The sequence below is a fragment of the Dendropsophus ebraccatus genome, chromosome 9 (assembly GCF_027789765.1).
Source record: "Dendropsophus ebraccatus isolate aDenEbr1 chromosome 9, aDenEbr1.pat, whole genome shotgun sequence".
Classification (NCBI taxonomy): domain Eukaryota; kingdom Metazoa; phylum Chordata; class Amphibia; order Anura; family Hylidae; genus Dendropsophus; species Dendropsophus ebraccatus.
Genome location: NC_091462.1, coordinates 100,254,158 through 100,272,976, shown reverse-complemented (window position 1 = coordinate 100,272,976; position 18,819 = coordinate 100,254,158). Strand labels below are relative to the sequence as shown.

The 18,819-nt window shown below is 41.7% G+C and overlaps 1 protein-coding gene across 1 annotated transcript; it reads right to left on the bottom strand.

The window, feature by feature from the left end:
• Positions 1 to 271: 271 nt before the first annotated feature.
• Positions 272 to 12,084, bottom strand: LOC138801337 (NADPH oxidase organizer 1-like). The gene is made up of 8 exons (XM_069984053.1): positions 11,977 to 12,084; positions 9,471 to 9,551; positions 8,414 to 8,489; positions 6,144 to 6,324; positions 5,800 to 5,990; positions 5,289 to 5,402; positions 4,181 to 4,298; positions 272 to 1,361 (listed from the first exon to the last, which is right to left on the bottom strand). The coding sequence occupies exons 1-8, from the start codon at positions 12,046 to 12,048 to the stop codon at positions 890 to 892; spliced, it is 1,305 nt and encodes a 434-aa protein (XP_069840154.1). The 5' UTR covers positions 12,049 to 12,084; the 3' UTR covers positions 272 to 889.
• Positions 12,085 to 18,819: the final 6,735 nt, after the last annotated feature.

Below are 18,819 nucleotides of genomic sequence, written 5' to 3'. Positions count from 1 at the left end.
CGGCATTTGATTAGCTGGGGCTGCTGAACTTGGATAAAGCTCTAAGGTTGTCTGGAAAACATGGATACAGCCAATGACTATATCCATGATTTCCACATAGCCTTAGGGCTTTATCCAACTTCAGCAGCCACCGCTAATCAAATGCCGAAAGTTCGGGTTCGGATCGACTTGAGCATGCTCCAGGTTCGCTCATCTCTACCTGTTACTATTTGTGCCCCTGCTGTCTGTGTCATTGGTTTGCTGTGTGCTAGGAGTCAATAAAATCCAACACTTAAAATTCCCATTTTATTTTATTGAAAAATCACTTAAATACAACATCTTACAAAGTATGTCAAAGATGGCAGCGAACGCATAAGCTGCAGTTATTACATACACAGCATTCCGCACTTTACATTTTTCTCAAGGGCATTGGTCTCGAATCTGTGACTCTCCAGCTGTTGCAAAACTACAACTCCCAGCATACCCTAAAAGTCTGCCTCAATAATGAGTTGGGCCTGAAAAGGCAAAGCTAGTCGATCTCAGAACATGATGAGTAGGGCCTGAAAAGGCAAAGCTAGTCGATCTCAGAACATGATTAGTAGAGCCTGAAAAGGCAAAGCTAGTCGATTTCAGAACATGATGAGTAGACTCAGATTACCAAATGATCCACCAACCTGGGGACTTGCGGGATCTACATGTAAAAATGATTCCTAAATATATACACAATCTATAAGTAGAGAAAATTCTACTACTACTATAGCCTTACCGCTACGTATCTTTGTGTCCACGCTGGACACATCTCAGGACAATTTGCTTAAAGAAGTATCAATGGATAAGTGAGAGCGGACTGTCAGTATGACAAACAAAAATGACTCCCACCTCCATGCCTTCTAGCCTTTATCATAGTGACCTAGAGCTGGGTCCCGCTTACTCCTAGGGTCTCGTTAGCTACTGGTGACCTCTGCACCTTCTTCTTGGTGACCGTGCTGCACTTCTGTATGATCTCATCCGCCTTGGGTCTTTTGGGGATTTTGGGCAATGATGAGGTCAGTGATGAATTGGAGGTACTACATGAAGAGCGCCCACTACTGGAGGAGCTAAGTCTTCCATTGCTTCCTGTCATGCTGTCTGTATCTGATTCCATGTCAGACCCCAGTGATGTGGCCCCCAATGACTTGGACCTTTCTCTATCACTTTGTCTCTGGTCGTCTAATATTGGTTGGAAGGCTGGATAGGAGTACGCATCTCTTAACCACTTGTCTTCATTCAGATCGGGTGTGGAGACATAGCGTTCTCTGTTTAGGATATGCTGGATCTTCTCACATGGGTTTGAGTATGGTTTTAGGTAGAGAGACGGGATGAAGCCGGTTCTTCTGTTGTATCTGGGGAAAGTACCAATTGTTACTCATACATTTTTGGGCATCATAGGTTGTATTTATGGATCCAGCCTATGGTCTATGGCTGTATCTATTTTTTTCCAGGCAACCTTAGGACTGCATACAACTTTCTTCACCACTGGTAATCAAATGCAGAGTGTTCAGGTTAGGAGAAACTGAGTGTGCTCGAGGTTCGCTCATCTCTAGTGATGGCACATCATCAATCTGTGATGACATCATCAAGCATCAATGTCGATCATTATTTCCATGGTAAATGCATTACAATATTTAACCCTTTGAGGACCAGGCCCAAAATTACCCAGTGGACCGCGCAAATTTTGATCTTAGTGTTTTTGTTTTTCCCTCCTCCCCTTCTAAGAGCTCTAGCACTTTCAGTTTTCTATCTACAAGCCATGTAAGTGCTTGTTTTTTACAAAAATAGTTGTACTTTGTAATGGCGTCTTTCCTTTTACCATAACATGTATGATGGAATCCCAAAGTTATTATTTATGAAGATATAAATTGGTGAAATCGTAAAAAAGAATGCAATATGGTAACGTTTGGGGGGTTCCTGTGTCTACGTAATGCACTATATGGTAAAAGCGACATGATACTATTATTCTATAAGTCAGCCCGAACACAACCATATGCAGGTTACACAGATTCTCTTATGTTATATATTTTTTTAAATGAAATCCTTTATTTTGGCAATTAATTATAAATAAAATGGGCCTATTGTGACGCTTATAACAGTTTTATTTTTTCACCTACGGGGCTGTATGGGGTGTAATTTTTTCCGACATGATCTCTAGTTTTTATTAATACCATATTTGTGGAGATCGGACGTTTTGATCACTTTTTATTAATTTTTTTTATATATAATGTAACATTAAATCTGTAATCCGCGCACTTTTCCCCCTATTTTCGTGTACGACGTTTACCGTTCGCAATGACGCTTGTTATATTTTAATAGATCGGACAATTACGCACGCTACGGTATATTATATGTTTATCTATTTATTCATTTTTATATGTTTTATTTATATAATGGGAAAGGGGGTGATTTCAACTTTTATTGGGGGAGGGGTTTTGGGGTAGTGTGTTGGAGTTTTTGTAATTTTTTTTTTTTATACATTTGAAGTCCCTTTGGGGGACTTTTACATACACTAGTGTGATTACACACACTGATAATTGCTATGCCATAGGCATAGCATTGATCAGTGTTATCGGCGATCTGCTCATTGAGCCTGCCTGTGCAGGCTCAGTGCAGCAGATTGCCGATCGGACCGCACGGAGGCAGGTAAGAGACCTCCGGCGGTCCGTTTTACCGATCGGGACCCCCGCAGTCACACTGTCACTTACACTTAAACGCTGTGGTCGCGCCGCGACCTCGACGTTTAAGGGGTTAATGACACGCGGCAGCGCGATCGCTGCAGCGTGTCATTACCGGGGAGGTCCTGGGTGCTGATTGCAGCCGGCCCCCACCTGCTATGAAGCGCGCTCCGCTCAGGAGCACGCTTCATAGTGGGAGAAACACCCAGGACAAAGAGTTACGTCCAGGGTCGTCTGGGGACAGACTTCCATCTGGGTCGTCTAAGGGTTAAAGGGGTATTCCACTCAAACATAACTTTGATATGTTGCTGCCCATGATGAGACTAATAATTTCTTCCATACTTGTTATTATCTATTCAGTCTCCCTCCCCGAGTTCTGAGTTGCTGCTTTCGCTGAAGACACAAAAATCTGTGTGTGAGCTTTTCTCTCTGTGTCCCCCCTCCTCCCCCCTCCCTTCTGGGACGGCTGATGTGAACAAGTCACTTGCAGGCTTTATCTGAAAAGTTTCTTTGTTAGGGGACAAACACACTTGCCGAATCCGCAGCAAGTCCTCTCGCTGTGTATTTGCAGTGAGACTCGCTGCGGATCCCGGCCCTATTCTTTCAATGTTAGACAAAATCGCAGCAGGGATGTACATCCCTGCTGCTAGTTAGTCCCCAGCCTGCCCCTTTAACACCCTGGCGGCCGGGGCTGCGGGGGTGGATGGAGGTAGGGCGGCCAGGGCTGCGGGCAAGCATATACTTTACCTGATCCCGGCTCCGGCTTGCTGAAGACTCCGGGAACCGCCGAGTCGGGATCAGGTAAAGTATATGCTCCGGCGGCCGGGGGGTTAACGGGGCGGGCTGGGGACAAACTCGCAGCAGGGATGTACATCCCTGCTGCGATTTTGTCTAACATTGAAAGAATAGCGCCAGGATCCTCAACGAGTCTCGCTGCAAATACGCAGCGAGAGGACTCGCTGTGGATCCAGCAAGTGTTTGTGCCCTAATGCTGGGAGGATTAATCACAGTGAGTTCATTATCAACTTGACCTCATAATAACCCTCCCAGCATTACAAAGAAGCTACAATGTTGCAGATAAAGCCTGCCAGGGACTTGTTTACATCAGCCATCTCAGAAGGGAGGGGGGGTGAGACAGAGAGAAAAGCTCACACACTGAATTTTGTGTCTTCAGCAGAAAGCAGCAGCTCAGAACTGGGGGAAAGAGACTGAATAGATAATAACAAGTATGGAAGGAATTGTTAGACTCATCATGGGCAGCAACATATCAAAAATTATGTTGGAGTGGAATATCTCTTTAACTCTTGTCAGAGTAATTTTTTGGACCTAGGAAACCTCTTCATACTATTAAAATGTATTTTTAACATTCAATTTTACTGCAAAATTTCACAAAACTATACATAAATGTATTCTTCTGTACACTTATGCACATATATACATGAAATGGAATAAAATGACCCTAAAATTACACAAAAACAGACAAAATTTCTCACCTGATGAGCCACCAACCATCTTCGGATTTCCTCAGGACTTCCACCACAACGCCGATCCCTACTGTCAGCTCATCCAAGTTCTGAGCTTCGTAGCCTCTTATCACCACACAAAAGGTTCCTGATCAGAGATATAAAGAACCAATGAGCAAAACCAAGAAGACTACTGTCAGTTGATTTTTATATCACTTTTTTTAAAATTAAGAATATGTGTTTAGGTAATGGAGCAATGGAGGAAGGCCCTTAGTTGGTTACAGCATTCCTTAAAGGGGCTGTCCCACTAATAACACTTAGGATAGAGTGTAAATGTATGAACATGGTAGAACCCCCTACAATTTGAAGAGCAGGGGTCCCGAGTACATCAGTGCTCAATTCTAATGGGAGATTCTGTACCTCTGACCCCTATGGTCATGCCTACAGTTCTGACCGCTATGGTCATGTCTACAGTTCTGACCCCTATGGTCATGTCTACAGTTCGGTCTCCTATGGTCATGTGTCTACAGTACATAGTAAGGGGCTCCTAAACTTTATAACTCAGATAACTTCCTTGAATGCTTTGCAACATTCTTTTCTGCTTCATTTCAAACATATTGATTAGTCAGGGTCTCACTTCTGAGATCCCCTATTAATCAGCAGAAGGAGCCAGGAGAAGCACAGTAGCGCATTTCACTTCCTATCTCTAAGCAATCTCCATCCTTTCTATGGGGCCTCAAAAAAGAAATGATTGACAACAGGAAGTGAAGCACACTACTGTGAGCTTCTCCCCACCCATTCTCCTGATCACTGGGGGTCTCAGCATACTCTTACAGATCAAAACCCAGCTCCCCAGTGATCTTGTCTCTGTGACTTTTTTTTTAAGTGACAGGTACACTTTAACAACATTTGGGGCACCTGCAGTCTCCACTAGGGGGAGCTCACTGTTTTGTAGACTGAAGTTACTTATAAATCAGCATGGAGTAGACCTCCCCTAGTGGTGCTGACAGGAAAAGACTGTTTGGTTCCTCTTTGGTCTCATCATAAAAGGATAGATTATTACAAGATAGACTGAAAGAAGTTGTCAGGGAATTAAATGGGAACTGAAGATATGAGATGTGCATAGACTACACCCTACCTTCTCCTTGGCACTCTTTGGCAATGTCGTACACTTGTTTATTCCTGTGATCCTGGAGATAGGGAGCTGGAAACCAGGCGATTTGTCGGTCTTCGTTCTCCACCAGCCACCAGCCTGTCATGCAAAACAATTAAAAATTCCATTACGCAGTTCACCTGTATGACCACTAGGTGGGTGTGACTGTACGTCACAAGCAGTTTCTTTTAAAGGGGTTGTATTAGATGTCAGTTATAGCACCACTTCTATCTATAGCAGGGGTAGGGAACCTTGGCTCTTCAGCTGTTGCAAAAACTGCAATTCTGATCATGCCTGGATAGCCAAAGCTTTAGCTGTCCAGGCATGATGGGAGTCGTAGTTTTGCAAAAGCCGGAGAGCCAAGGTTCCCTACCCCTGGTCTATAGGCTTTGTCTGATATTTACTATAATGCAGACGAGCTGCAACACCAGTCACAGCCTATAGACATGAATGGCGCTGTTCCTAATAATAATACATTTCTCACAGGCTCACGTACCAGTGCTTTCCTTTAGCAGGACATCAAGAAATTCACACTGCTTCACCCTGAATGGCCTGTTCTTCAGATCCACCGTCTCGTAGTCCGCCGTGCACATGTATTTGGGGCATATAAGAGGCGCTGAGATATTGGGGGTGTGAGAGGAAACAATTTGGGTCTCCTCTTTTTTCTCAGAGGGCATGATAACCAGGCTGAAAGAGAAGATGAAATACCAAGATTCAGTCATCGATAGGTAGTAATTCAGGATTTTCAGGCTTATTAGACGATCACAGAATCTATAATCCACATCTTATAATAGTGAGAGCTATAAAAACATAAGGGAAGCTGGAGCGGATCGTGGTCACCTGTCTGCAGGGAAGGAAGGATTCAGGTCGCGTTGTTGTAGTGTGAAAAACTGAACCACCAAATCGCTCTGTGATATCTTAGCGTCCAGCTTCAGTAAGGAGTGTGAATAGGCCTCCAGGAGCCGCAGTCTCTCTAAGAACCTCTTGGAGGCGTTCCTCTTCGTCACCGTTCTGGGAGCATCTGAAAAAGATTTTAAAAAATTTGCTTATTCCTTTCTTTGCATGAGATTTAGAGAACTATGCTGCCACCTGCTGGTGATGTTCGGTTATGGCAGGTAAACTTCTAAATTGAGATCAGTTTAAAAAGGAACAAATCTAGCATAAAATGCAGTTCAATCTGTGGGCAGCATGTCATAAAGCACAAGGAGTTGAATAGATAAATATATAGATTTGTAAGAGAAAAAAATTGTATAACTAGTAATTTAGTCATTGAAATGTCTGGTCATTCTAGGCTTAGGAGTCCAGTGGGCGGTCCTAATCAGTAACTGGGAGTTACCTCTATGCCTGGAAACCATTGACAAGTTGCTATTGACAAATATGCTATTAATATGGATCTTTATCTAGTACTTTGAGTGAATAATGGTTCTTTGCTGTGTGTGGTTGACCCTGTAACATCTTAAAGGGGTTATCTTTGATTAGAAAATTAATGTTTTGTTCCACAAACAGTGCTCAGGTTATTATATTATCATTATATCATTAAATTGAATGGAGTCAAGTTGTAATACCATACTCAACCTGAGGACAGGTGTGGCGCTGTTATGTTTTTGTAATCCTGGATAACCCCCTTTAATATCCTCTCAGCCCCTATTTTTAATTTATAAATATACTACTGTCAATGTCACAAACACCAGAACACAGTACAACAAAGAACTGTCAGGCTATATAGATGCTGGAGAGGCTGCTTGTTGATGGTTTCCATGCAGCAGTCAATTTGTTCTACAATAAAAACAAAAGCAAAACTAAAGCTCATAGTTATATATAGACATAGAGTTTATGACCGAGGATTATGTCATCACTGTGATGTAGGTGTCCTTTACATGTTCTATACATTTGGCTCGGAGCCATAAGTGACTCAACCATTGTCTCTCAGTAACGGCATGAGCTGTGCTGCTTACAGTCTCCTGCTATGACGGGGGTAGATGGGTGTATTAGGTTGCAGAATAATCAGCTATGTGATGGTTGTCTATCAATGTTGTTGTAGCATCATAATTATTACTTGTTTTATCATTAGCATTCATTATGGGTTCTTTTGTATTTTATGTCTTATACAGGGCCTAAGGGCGCAGGACATGACACAAGGATTCTACCGTTGGTGTAGGGTGAGCTGCTGTCAGAATGGATTGGCATACTGAAATCCAACATGGCCGATCCTTCTTTTCCCTGACGTTTGTAGAGCAGGGAGAGACTAGTCGCCATCATACACACTAAAGTATTCTGTATATATAGTCACCTACTATGTATGAGCAATGAGCATCAGAATAAAAAGGGTGTGGCATTGCTAGAGGACAATGCTGTCAGTCATCCATGCTATTTGCATATTAGGAGCTCCGCCCCCAATGTGGGGACACCTAGTGGTGTAACTGCACGCATTATGGAGATGCCCTAAATTACATTTAAAGGTTTTTCCCATTCGTAACATGTAATATGTCATTTTCTGTATGTTAGTGTACATCTTCATTAAAGGGTGTGGAATTTATTACGGTCAAGGAAATCCAAAGGACTTATAAATCCTATGTGTAATAGTCTGACCTGGACCTTTGCCAGTAAGTGGCACTTTCTTTGAACCAAGTAGCTACTAGTAATAATTATATTACCTGTAAATAAGGATGAGACACACTTCCTCCTGGCATGTTTCTGGAAAAGGTCTGAGTGTTACGTGTTGGACTACGTCTATAGGTCTAGTGGCAGAGTAATAGGGAACTCTGCCCCAGAATTGTGGATAGAGGATGCACTTAGTATCCACTAGTCCTAACTTAAAGTTAACCTCCCCCTTTTATGATCACACTTAAGAGCTGTTTTTCTTATACAAAGCTCCAAGTCCCCTGTGTGGTAGATAACACATTACAGGTGCCATCAGCCACAGCTAGAGGGAGCTCACGAGCTTTCTCTATTCTATATTTGAATTGAGTATAATGTATAACAAAAATAATCAGCTTAGCTCCCTCTAGTGGTGGCTGAAGATGGAAAAAAAGGTATAATTGAACTACTTTTGCATTGAGAGACGCCACTGACCAGATGTAATGATCTCAGCGTGTGATACCTCTTCTTACCTTTCAGTTTGGGCAGCGTCCTTTCAGTCTTATTTAAGATCCCAGCTTCTAATGGGAAGTTCCTCTTAAGATCTCTCTAAGTAAAGAAGAGCAGGATTTATTAATGCTAATTGCTCCTTTTATCTGGTGGAAAAAGGTTACAAATCTTTAAATTGCCAGTCTCATTGGAACAAGCCATATTTGTTCTATAGACAAGTGGGTGGGGCTTAGTGGAGGGGGACTTTTTCTGCAGTCTAACAGACTTGCTATAACTTTTGCCAGAAGTTGAGGCTGGCACATGGACAGGCATGGATACGCTATACCTACTATGAATCTCATCTTACGCCATCAGAGCTCCCCTTGCTATACACATATGTCACACTATGTATCCGCGTATATAGTCAGTATAATTACTAGTTATGTAATGTCTATACAATCTTCCCGGTACAAGCGTGGCATTTTTCCTGGCATATACACTTGTGCAGCTGCCAGCATTTTACATAATTGCCAGGCAAATCATAAGTCATTCTGTTGCTATATCCGGAGACGTAAAGCTGACCATACACTTTAGATAAGTCTCAGCAGAACCCTCCAATTTCTAGGGGTCTGACCCACCATCATATGTATATGAGGATTTCAGAATATCCCCTGATGACACTTGTTTGCAGAGAAAACCGTTGGGCACATTGGATTTCTGCATGCCTGATCTTTTGTTCTCAGGGTAAGCTGCACATATGCACATTCAGCTCAGATGAGCGTGTATTCACATGGAGGGATGGAGAGACACAGCCAAACAAGCCGACAGCTATATTAAGTCTATGGCCAGCCTAACATTATTGTCAGCTGATTCTCTTTCTATTTTTAAAAATTAGCGTAATTGCTGGGCCAGAACATAGAGTTATAGTTACGGAAATACTCATTCCCCCTGTGGGGGGTGCTGCAGGGAAGCTGAACTGTTATTGATGGGTTCTCCTGTAGATGACAGATAATCATTGGAAATCCCTTTTAAATCGGGGACTGAAGATGAAGAAGATGTGGGAATTATAGTAGAGAGTCGTATATATCACAGTCTACTTACCTGGAACTTCTTAAAGTCTCTAAAACTTCTGTAAATCAGGACCTTGTTGTGGTCGGACCAACAAACCGAAAACATGTACGTCTAGAAGAGCAGAAAAAAGGAGGGAAATGTAATAACTGGTTATAGTATCTCAAGGGTCTGACCGGGGTGTCTGGTGGAGAATGGAGGGGGCCACGAGAACTTTTTTTCCACCAAAGCATAATTTTTTTTTTATGCAGATATTTTGCCATTTGAACTGAAAAAATTTCTATTGAGCTTTGTTCACGCATCAGTAAAAACTGGACAAAGGGAAAAACTTTAAAAAAAAACTGCCATTTTTTGTTTTGGTCCATTTTTTTTAAACATTTGCAGCTTAAAAAAATCAGCTTCAGGTTAATTTTTACTTTAATAGCTGTTACAGACGTAAAATTGACCTTCATTTTACACACAGTATTTTTGCTCAGTATTTTGGTCAGTATTTTTCAACCAAAACCAGGAGTGGATTGAAAACACAGAAAGGATCTGTTCACACACTGTAGAAATTGAGTGGATGGCGGCCAATTAATGGCAAATAATTACTGATATTTTAAAACAACGTCCATTATTTACCATTAAATGGTGGCCATCCACTACATTTTAACAGTGTGTCAACAGAGCCTTTCTGTGCTCTCAATCCACTCCTGGTTTTGGTTGAAAAATACTGACCAAAATAGTGAGCAAAAATACTGTTTGTGAACATAGCCTAAGGCCATGTTTCCAAAGTGTATGAGACTGGCTGTTCCGTGACCCGGCTGGGTCACTAAACGGGCGGTCTCTGAAAGGATCATCCTGGAAGGTACTGCTGTACCGGCCGGATAATCTTCCGGGGCGCAAAGTTCTGATGCGGCCACATCTGTGTGCGCCCGCATTAGAATTCCCACAGCACACTATGGAGCGAGCAGCCGGAGCCACTCGCTCCACAGTGTACACTGACATGAATTTGTACGGCTGCTATTCACTGAATAGCGGCCACAGAAAACTGACATGCCACAAGGGATCCCGCTCGGGCCGGGATACCATAGATGGCTATGTAACGTATATTTCCGTACAACAGCTGTGGTTTTACGAAAATATACCTTGTGTGAACATAGCCTAAGGCTGCATTCACACGTTCCGGGAAGTTGTCCCTGCTCACGGATCCGTGCGCACGGACAATTTTACAGTCCATTGCTTTCTATTGGGCTATTCAAATGTTCCGTGATTTCACGGATCCGTGATCCGTTCCGTTAAAAAATAGGACATGTCATTACTCGGAACGGATGCACGGAAAGGATTTCCCATAGAAATCAATGAGATCCGTGTTTTTCATGGATGTACGCGGATGTGACATCCGTGTTCATCCGTGAAAAACACGGATGTGATGTAATCAATGTAATTTAAAATGCTTTAACACAGATCCGTGAAAAAAACTGACACTGATGCAAAACGGATGCAAAACGGATGAAAAACGGACTGTTTTGCACGGATCACGGAGGTAGCTGCTGGACCACAATCACGGACCGGGAAAAACACTGAACGTGTGAATGCAGCCTAAGGCTTAAAACATGGCTGTTTTTGAGCCCTGAAAATGGTTGAAATTATATTTTATAACCTGGTTCATAATAGTACCACACACTAATTGACCTTACATTATATCTATTGTTCACATAAGTATGATGACTCTCACTTGCCGAGATATGGGAAAGTAGCCAATGTTAAGACATAAAATTAAGAGTATAATAAAACTGCTTATTGTTTTTATACTGACCACCGGAAGACAGTTTAGTTTTGCTTAAATGTTCTGTTGTCGTCCTCATGGGACAGATTTTATTTTTTTTGTTCACTACACTAGGTACCCAACGTCTTATGTAATGTTGATTCGTTCTTCACTACTGTATCTACAGTTGGATGTTCTGTGTATCACCTTTGCAATGTTCGCAGCAAAAGAATGTTTTGTTATGCTTTGAAAAATTTAAAAAAAATCCTCAATGAAACCTTATTGAACAGGAAAATGGTTGAAATTTTATTTGATTTTTTATTTGATTTTTTTCTTTTGGGCGGTTCTTTTGGCCTCTTTTGAATATTTTTTTTAAAAAAATAATAATATTTGTAGCTGTTTGCTACAGGTAAAAGCTACAGCTTAAAAAATAGCTATTCTGATATTTTGGCCCAAAAATAGCTGAAATAAGGGCTGTAAAAATGACAACTTAAATTTACACACGTTTGAATGTTCATAGAGTGTCAATAGAACTCCGTAGTAAAAAAATGGGTTGTAAAAGGTGTAAAACAGACATTTTCCAGTTTAAAAAAAAGTCCAAAAAACTGTGTAAATGTAGCCTCTTTTGGCAGAAATTTCGGCATGCATATAGGGACGTATACAGCCCAAAAGTTAAAAAAAAAATCTAGAATTTTACAAATGTATAGTCTGCTGTATCCTACAATATAATATAATATCACTATACTAGTATATATTATATATATATAATATATTATATACCCGGGCTCTCACCTTCTGGTTGCCATGCTGCATTATTCCAACAGCTTCAAGGTTGACAGGATGCCGGCTGCTTCTTCCCTTCATCTTGGTAAGGATGCTGCAGTAAAGTCTGCTCTCAGATGGAGCCTTGACCTTGTATAGCTGCCTGGAGGAGGAGGAGGAGGAGGGGTGTGGCTTCTCTTCTCCAGCCAATCAGGAAGGAACATCTTATTACTTTTTACAGGTGACTCATAAAATCATTTCTTGTCTTTTCTAGAAGAAGAAAAAAAAATTACTCTGTCCTTCCTGTCTGCCCAGGTGTATAGAGCTCATATCTGAGCTAATAGACAAGGCAAGACACGTTCTTGGCATAGCAGAGAATGCTGGCACATTGTGTAGTTACACAGAAGGGCCCTATTATGTTATTAAAGGGGTACTCAAGCTGAAAAAAAAAACTTTCCAATAAACTGGTGTTAGAAAGTTCCAGAGATTTGTAATTTTCTTCTATTAAAAAATCTCAAATCTTCGAGTACTTATCAGCTGCTGTATGTCCTGCAGGAAGTGGTGTATTCTTTCCAGTCCGACACAGTGCTCTCTGCTGCCACATCTGTCCATGTCAGAAACTGTCCAGAGTAGTAGCAAATCCCCAGAGAGAACCTCTCCTGCTTTCCAGACTGAAAAGAATACACCACTTGCTTCAGGACAAACAGCAGCTGATAAGTATTGGAAGACTTACTATTTTATAGAAGTAAATTACAAATATTTGGCACTTTCTGCCACCAGTTGATTTGAAAGAAAAAAGTTTTCGCTGGAGTACCCCTTTAAGTCTGCTGAGGCAAATTTCTGCACAAAAATGTACCTGCAATATGATTTTTACTGCGTATTTTACCCCTTTTAATGTAGAAACGTTTAAAAATTTTGACATGACCCAAAGTTAACGATTAAACAACAGTTGCCCCTGGAGGTGCCCAGGGCTTTCTTTCTGGCACATTAATAGCCCCTAGTCATGCCTAGTCATGGGAATTATATGGTTTCAGACACCATGGGTGGGAGTAGAAAAGGAAAAGTGAAGGACTACGATCACAGAAAATGTTATTTGTGCGTGACTGGATGTAACTGCACTGTAATCACTAATCAATTATATCATGTGGCGGTATCATTTGTTCCATTGGCCTTGATATACTGGATTCAGTTCAGTAGTAGTATAGGGGATAATGTATATTCCTTGTCTTATATCTATATTAGTGATCAGATATATAATGATATTTAAAGGGGTATTCCAGCATAAAACATATACTTTTACAGCTCTTTAACAAAGTTATGTCATTTTTAAATTATAACTTCTGGCATTACAGGGAGCAACAGCTGAAGCGAGCTCTTCTGACATATACAACTTTACCAATGTCTATTCTAATGCTAACATGTATTATATAGTCATCAGAGAAGGCTCGGCATCACTAGCACTGCATATATATGTAACTGTGTCAGGACCAGGGCTTGTGCAGCTCTGTAGTTCCCAACACAACCATTGGTGGCAGCAGAGGGCCTGTGTCATTTTCCTCAAATATAGGGTATACCCATCTCACCTAACATTGTCTCTTTCTCTTGAGATGATTGCTCTTTCCTTTCCATTTTTGACAGCTCATTGTCTAGATTACCGACCACCACTCTGCTCTAAAAGCAGTGTTCTGGTGGTTGTATATATATATAAATATAATTTAGATGTATAGGAATGTAGGGGGAGATTTATCAAACATGGTTTAAAGTGAAACTGGCTCAGTTGCCCCTAGCAACCAATCAGATTCCACCTTTCATTTTCCAAAGAGTCTGTGAGGAATGAAAGGTGGAATCTGATTGGTTGCTAGGGGCAACTGAGACAGTTTCACTTTACACCATGTTTGATAAATCTCCCCTGTAGTGTATAAATACTGTATAATATATATGTATTCCATAGCTATATGTATACATCAGCCAGACCACTGCTTTTAGAGCAGAGTGGTGGTTGGTAACCTTGACAACAAGCTGCCAACAATGAGAGGGAAAGAGCAGCATATCAGGAGACAGGTTTGCTAAATTAATTTATTTGCAAAAAAATATTATAAGTATAACTATGTTAGCTGTGGTGGGAATGCAGCTGTCGGATTATAACCCTCACCGGGACTATAACAGCTGATCGGGTGGTAGGGATAACAAGGCCGGAAGCGGTGTTAACACGGGGCCTATGACTACGACCGCACAGAACAGAAACCATAGAGCAGTATAATGGAGAGCGTGAGCTCATAGAGATCTGAATGTCCTGAAGCCATTGTATATAGGGATGAGTCACGGAGCTGAGTAGATTATTTGCTTTTAAACAGAAAATAAATACAGGAAACAGAATCAAAAAAATTAAATAAGAGCCGGGAATATCCCACTGAGGGGAAAAAGGCCTCCCCAGGGCTGCGTTACTAGAAGTAGTAAGGTGTAATATAATGTGCAAATCCTCCTTATGTTAACAAACCCTTCGTGACTATGAATCCATGATGGTCCAACCCTAGTCAATATTTAATGTACTTTTATATCAATGATACGATAAACTATTATAGAAGACGTCATGGGTTAATCTTAGCTATTGACTGCAGTGGCTAGGAAAGGGATGGGGAACACTTTGACCTCCAGTAGAACTACAAATTACAAATTGCATCATGGCGTTGCATTAACCAGGGGTTGCTGGATGTTGTGTAGCAGGGCAAGATGGTGGTGTACCAACAAGGCACTTGTCACGGCGGCCAGGAGTGGTATGCGTCCACGCCTGGATGTACTGACAAACAGCTTCATAAGTTTGGACCAGGTGTAGTGCAGGTGTAGCAGTGGTCACTGAGGCTCAGGTAACTTAAACATGAAAAGGTTTACTGAAATCTTCTGAAGTGCAGTACATGCTATACAGTGTCCGGTACAGTGCAATATAAATAGTTTTCTCCATAGTTTTCTCTGGCAGTATATATATTTACTCTTGATAGATAACAGGTTCTTTGCTGGTAGACAACCACGGGAATAAAAGTCAGCCTAGGCTATCTAATGGGCACCGAGTGACACAGGATCAGGAATGTAGGCCCATTTAGTGGGAGAAGCTAGCCATCAGCTTGCAGTAGAGTTTTTGGTTAATCGTGCTTAACTACTGGTTTGTGAACCTGGCATGATCTTCAGAAACTTGAGAGAATGAATGCCCAATGTGGATATGGTTTTCCTCTCTCTTCTACCGCAGCCTTACTGCCAGGTGCTCTAGCCAGACAGGGCTAGGAGGTTAGGTGGGCTAAGGTAAAGATAAAGTTTTGCATGCACACTCTGATTCTGCATAGGGACCCAAAGATTGGTCCTGGCCTCTAGGCCAGGCCCTGGAAAACTCTCCTCAGAAAACTCAATCTTTTATGTAGTGCTTTCTCCAACCGACTACTACATGCCCCAGCTAGCTCCAATCCCACTATATACCTCTTCAGGAGAAGTGTAATTTGGCATGGAGACTAAGGGAAACCCAATGCGATAGGCCATATAAACACTCTGTAGCATGTGACTCAGGGGTTGGTGTGCTACAGACCCACAAACATTGGCATAGAGAATAGAGAGATACATCAATGAATACAGTGCACAGTTAACCCCAAACAGTTTCTCCTTCAGCCGTGCAATATCAGATATACAGTATAGGGACACCTGGGGATAGGAGCAGCATACTACAGGCTTTAGCCCCAGAGCATATAAACACTTAGGTGGAAATTTATCAATGTGCACCCCTGGCATACGCCCCTTTTCTGTGGCATACGCCAGCCGTATTCCCCACTTGCCTAATGGACAGGCAAGGGGGGGTGTCAAGGTGGGGAGAAGGCATGGCCTCCTCCTGCACCTCATTTATCATGATTTACCCCTTCTCGCAGGCGTAAAACATGATACAAACCTACCCTTTCCCCCTGAGCAGGTGTAGATTTGTGCCGTAATGCGTATTGCGCCAGAATTGTGCCAGGCGTAGGGCCGGCTTTACTAAGAGGTGTACACCTCTTAGTAAATCCGGCCATGGAAAATGGGGCAGGACTTTATTTAATACTGGAGTATGAGTACGCCAGTCTTGATAAATGTCCCCCTTAGTACCGACCTATACCTGATACCTAAATATGTTATTAGATATGCACTAAAATAGTAAGAAAGTAGTCCAGGAGGGAATACTCAAATTACTGATACAAAGTGTGAGACCACGTACTACAATGCACAAGAGATACAGATACTCTTGCATTTGCAATAAACAACAAAATTGACCTATAAATGTAGCTAGAGTTGGATATGTAATAATCAGAGGACCGTGCCGAACAGGCAGGAACATGACAAAAAGACAGAAAAAAATGTTGCACATACAGTTAGACATATTGGTACATAGATAGGAAAAAGATAAAGAAAAAAATGTACAAGGTTAGTACATCGAAAGCTTATTGTTCCTTAGGGCCACATGAAGTTGCACTCATTTATAACCAGTATTGCAATGTTAGGGATCATAAAGCGGTGGAATGTGGGTAAGGTACATTCCCCTTACAGTGTAAACTAAAAACTAAAAATAGGCTAATCCACAAAAACATCAAGGTAACTTGCAATGAAGCATCAGGTAGAAAATATACAATACAGTACATAGTAATAACATGGATTGTCTCAGCTGGAACTTGGGGCCACAAAAAGGAATGACTGAGGGCTCCTCAGCTAAAAAAGCTAATGGGTAGCGTTGAGCGGACTTTCTGAACTGTTCGAGTTTGGTACCGTTCTCCAAACCCAAATGCTTAGCAGCTAGAGAATTGAATGCAGCCCTACGGTTGCCAAAGAAACATGGATACACCCTCCCTAAGGGGCATCCAACTTCTCCAGCTGTCGGGAGTAATTTATTTTAATTAAAATTTTTATTGTAGGTACACTTCATCTGTGAGAGAATCTATAAGTTTGATTTTTAAAGAATTAATTAGGCCTGTTAGTTTATATTTAAGTTTAAGTTTATATTTATATTTAAGAAGTTCCTCCTACTCTGCACTCATTACCTGTAATAATTGCACCTGTCTGAACTTGATAACTGTATAATAAACACCTCTCTTTACCCTCAATCACACACTAACCTCTCTACCATGGCCAAGACTAAAGAATTGTCTAAGGACACCAGAGACAAAATTGTAGACCTGAACATGGCTGGGATGGGCTACAGGAAAATAGGCAAGCGGCTTAGTGAAAAGGCAATAACTGTTGGCGCAATTATTAGAATATTGAAGAAACACAAGACGACTGTCAATGACTGTCAATCTTTAGTTTGGTCTGGGTCTCCATGCAAGATCTCACCTGGTAGGATAAGGATAACTCTGAAAGAGGTCAGGAATCAGCCCAGAGCTACACAGAAGGACAGAGGAGAGCTGGGATCACAGTCTCAAAGAATACATTAGTAACACACTACGCCATCATGGATTGGAATCCTGCAGGGCACACAAGGTTCTCCAACACATGTCCAGGCCCGTTTCAAGTTCGCCAATGACCATCTGGATGATGCACATGAAGCATAGGAGAAAGTCATGTGGTCAGAGGAGACCAAATTAAAACTTTTTGGTATCAACTCTACTTGTGTTTAGAGGAAGAAAAAGGACAAGTACAACCCCAAGAACACAGTCCCAACTATGAAGCTTGGAGGTGTGAACATCAGACTCTGGGGGCGTTTTTCTGCAAGGGGGACAGGACGACTGCACCGTATTAAAGCAAGGATGGAAGGGAAGGAGGTTGTTCATCCATCCTTTCTTTAATTGCTTTGAAGGTGAGTTGTGGCAGGGTTTTTCAGCATGACAATGACCCGAAACATCCAGCCGGCATCTAAGGTTCTATAAGAAGCATTTCAAGGTCCTAGAGTGGCCTAGCCAGTCGCCACCCCTGAACCCAATAAAAAATCTCTGGAGGAGCTAAAACTCAATGTTGCCCAGTGACATCCCTGAAACCTGTAAGATCTTGAGAAGATGAAGGAGGGGAGGGGCGGGGGGCTTGGAGGGCTTTGGGGGAGAGACACAATCCCTGCAATGTCTGCAAACCTGGTCAGGAACTACAGGAAACATCCAACCTCTATGACTGCAGACAAAGGTTTTTGCTCAAAATATTAACCCTGTTTTTTTATTATATCAAATCCTTATTTCATGTAATAAAATGCAAAATAATTATTTATAAATCCTACAGTGTGATTGTCTGGAATGTTTGATAGATTGTGTCTCTCCCAGGTGAAGTTACCTGCCATAATAATTACACATCTCTCTATTCTTTATAGGTGGGAAAATGTGCAGAATTAGTATACACATTTTCCCCACTGTATATTATTTTGTAGCCCAGGTCAGGCTGATTTCAACACAATTTTTTGATTTAGTCTATGTTCACACAAGGTATAATTTCATTTACCAACATCTGTAGTTGCAGTTTTGCAACCACGGCCGTTATTTAATGAAATTGCCCATTTATCAAACATGGTGTGAAACTGTCTCAGTTGCCCCTAGCAACCAATCAGATTCCACTTTTCATTCCTCACAGACTCTGTGAAAAAGGAAAAGTGGAATCTGATTGGTTGCTAGGGGCAACTGAGAAAGTTTCACACCATGTTTGATAAATCTCCCCCATATTATACAGTCCGGCCAGGATTCCTTGCGGCCTATTCATTGTATAGTGGCCACACAAGACTGACAGAGCAAACAAGGTAACAAGGCCGGTGTCATTCATAGTGTGAACCCTGCCTTAAAATAAAAAAAAGGCCCACAATATGATTATGCTAGTGAGTTAGTTTGGTGCTTTGGTCCAACCCAGCAGCTTGTCCAGCAACGCCCTCCTTTTGAATATGCCCTGAACGGCACCATG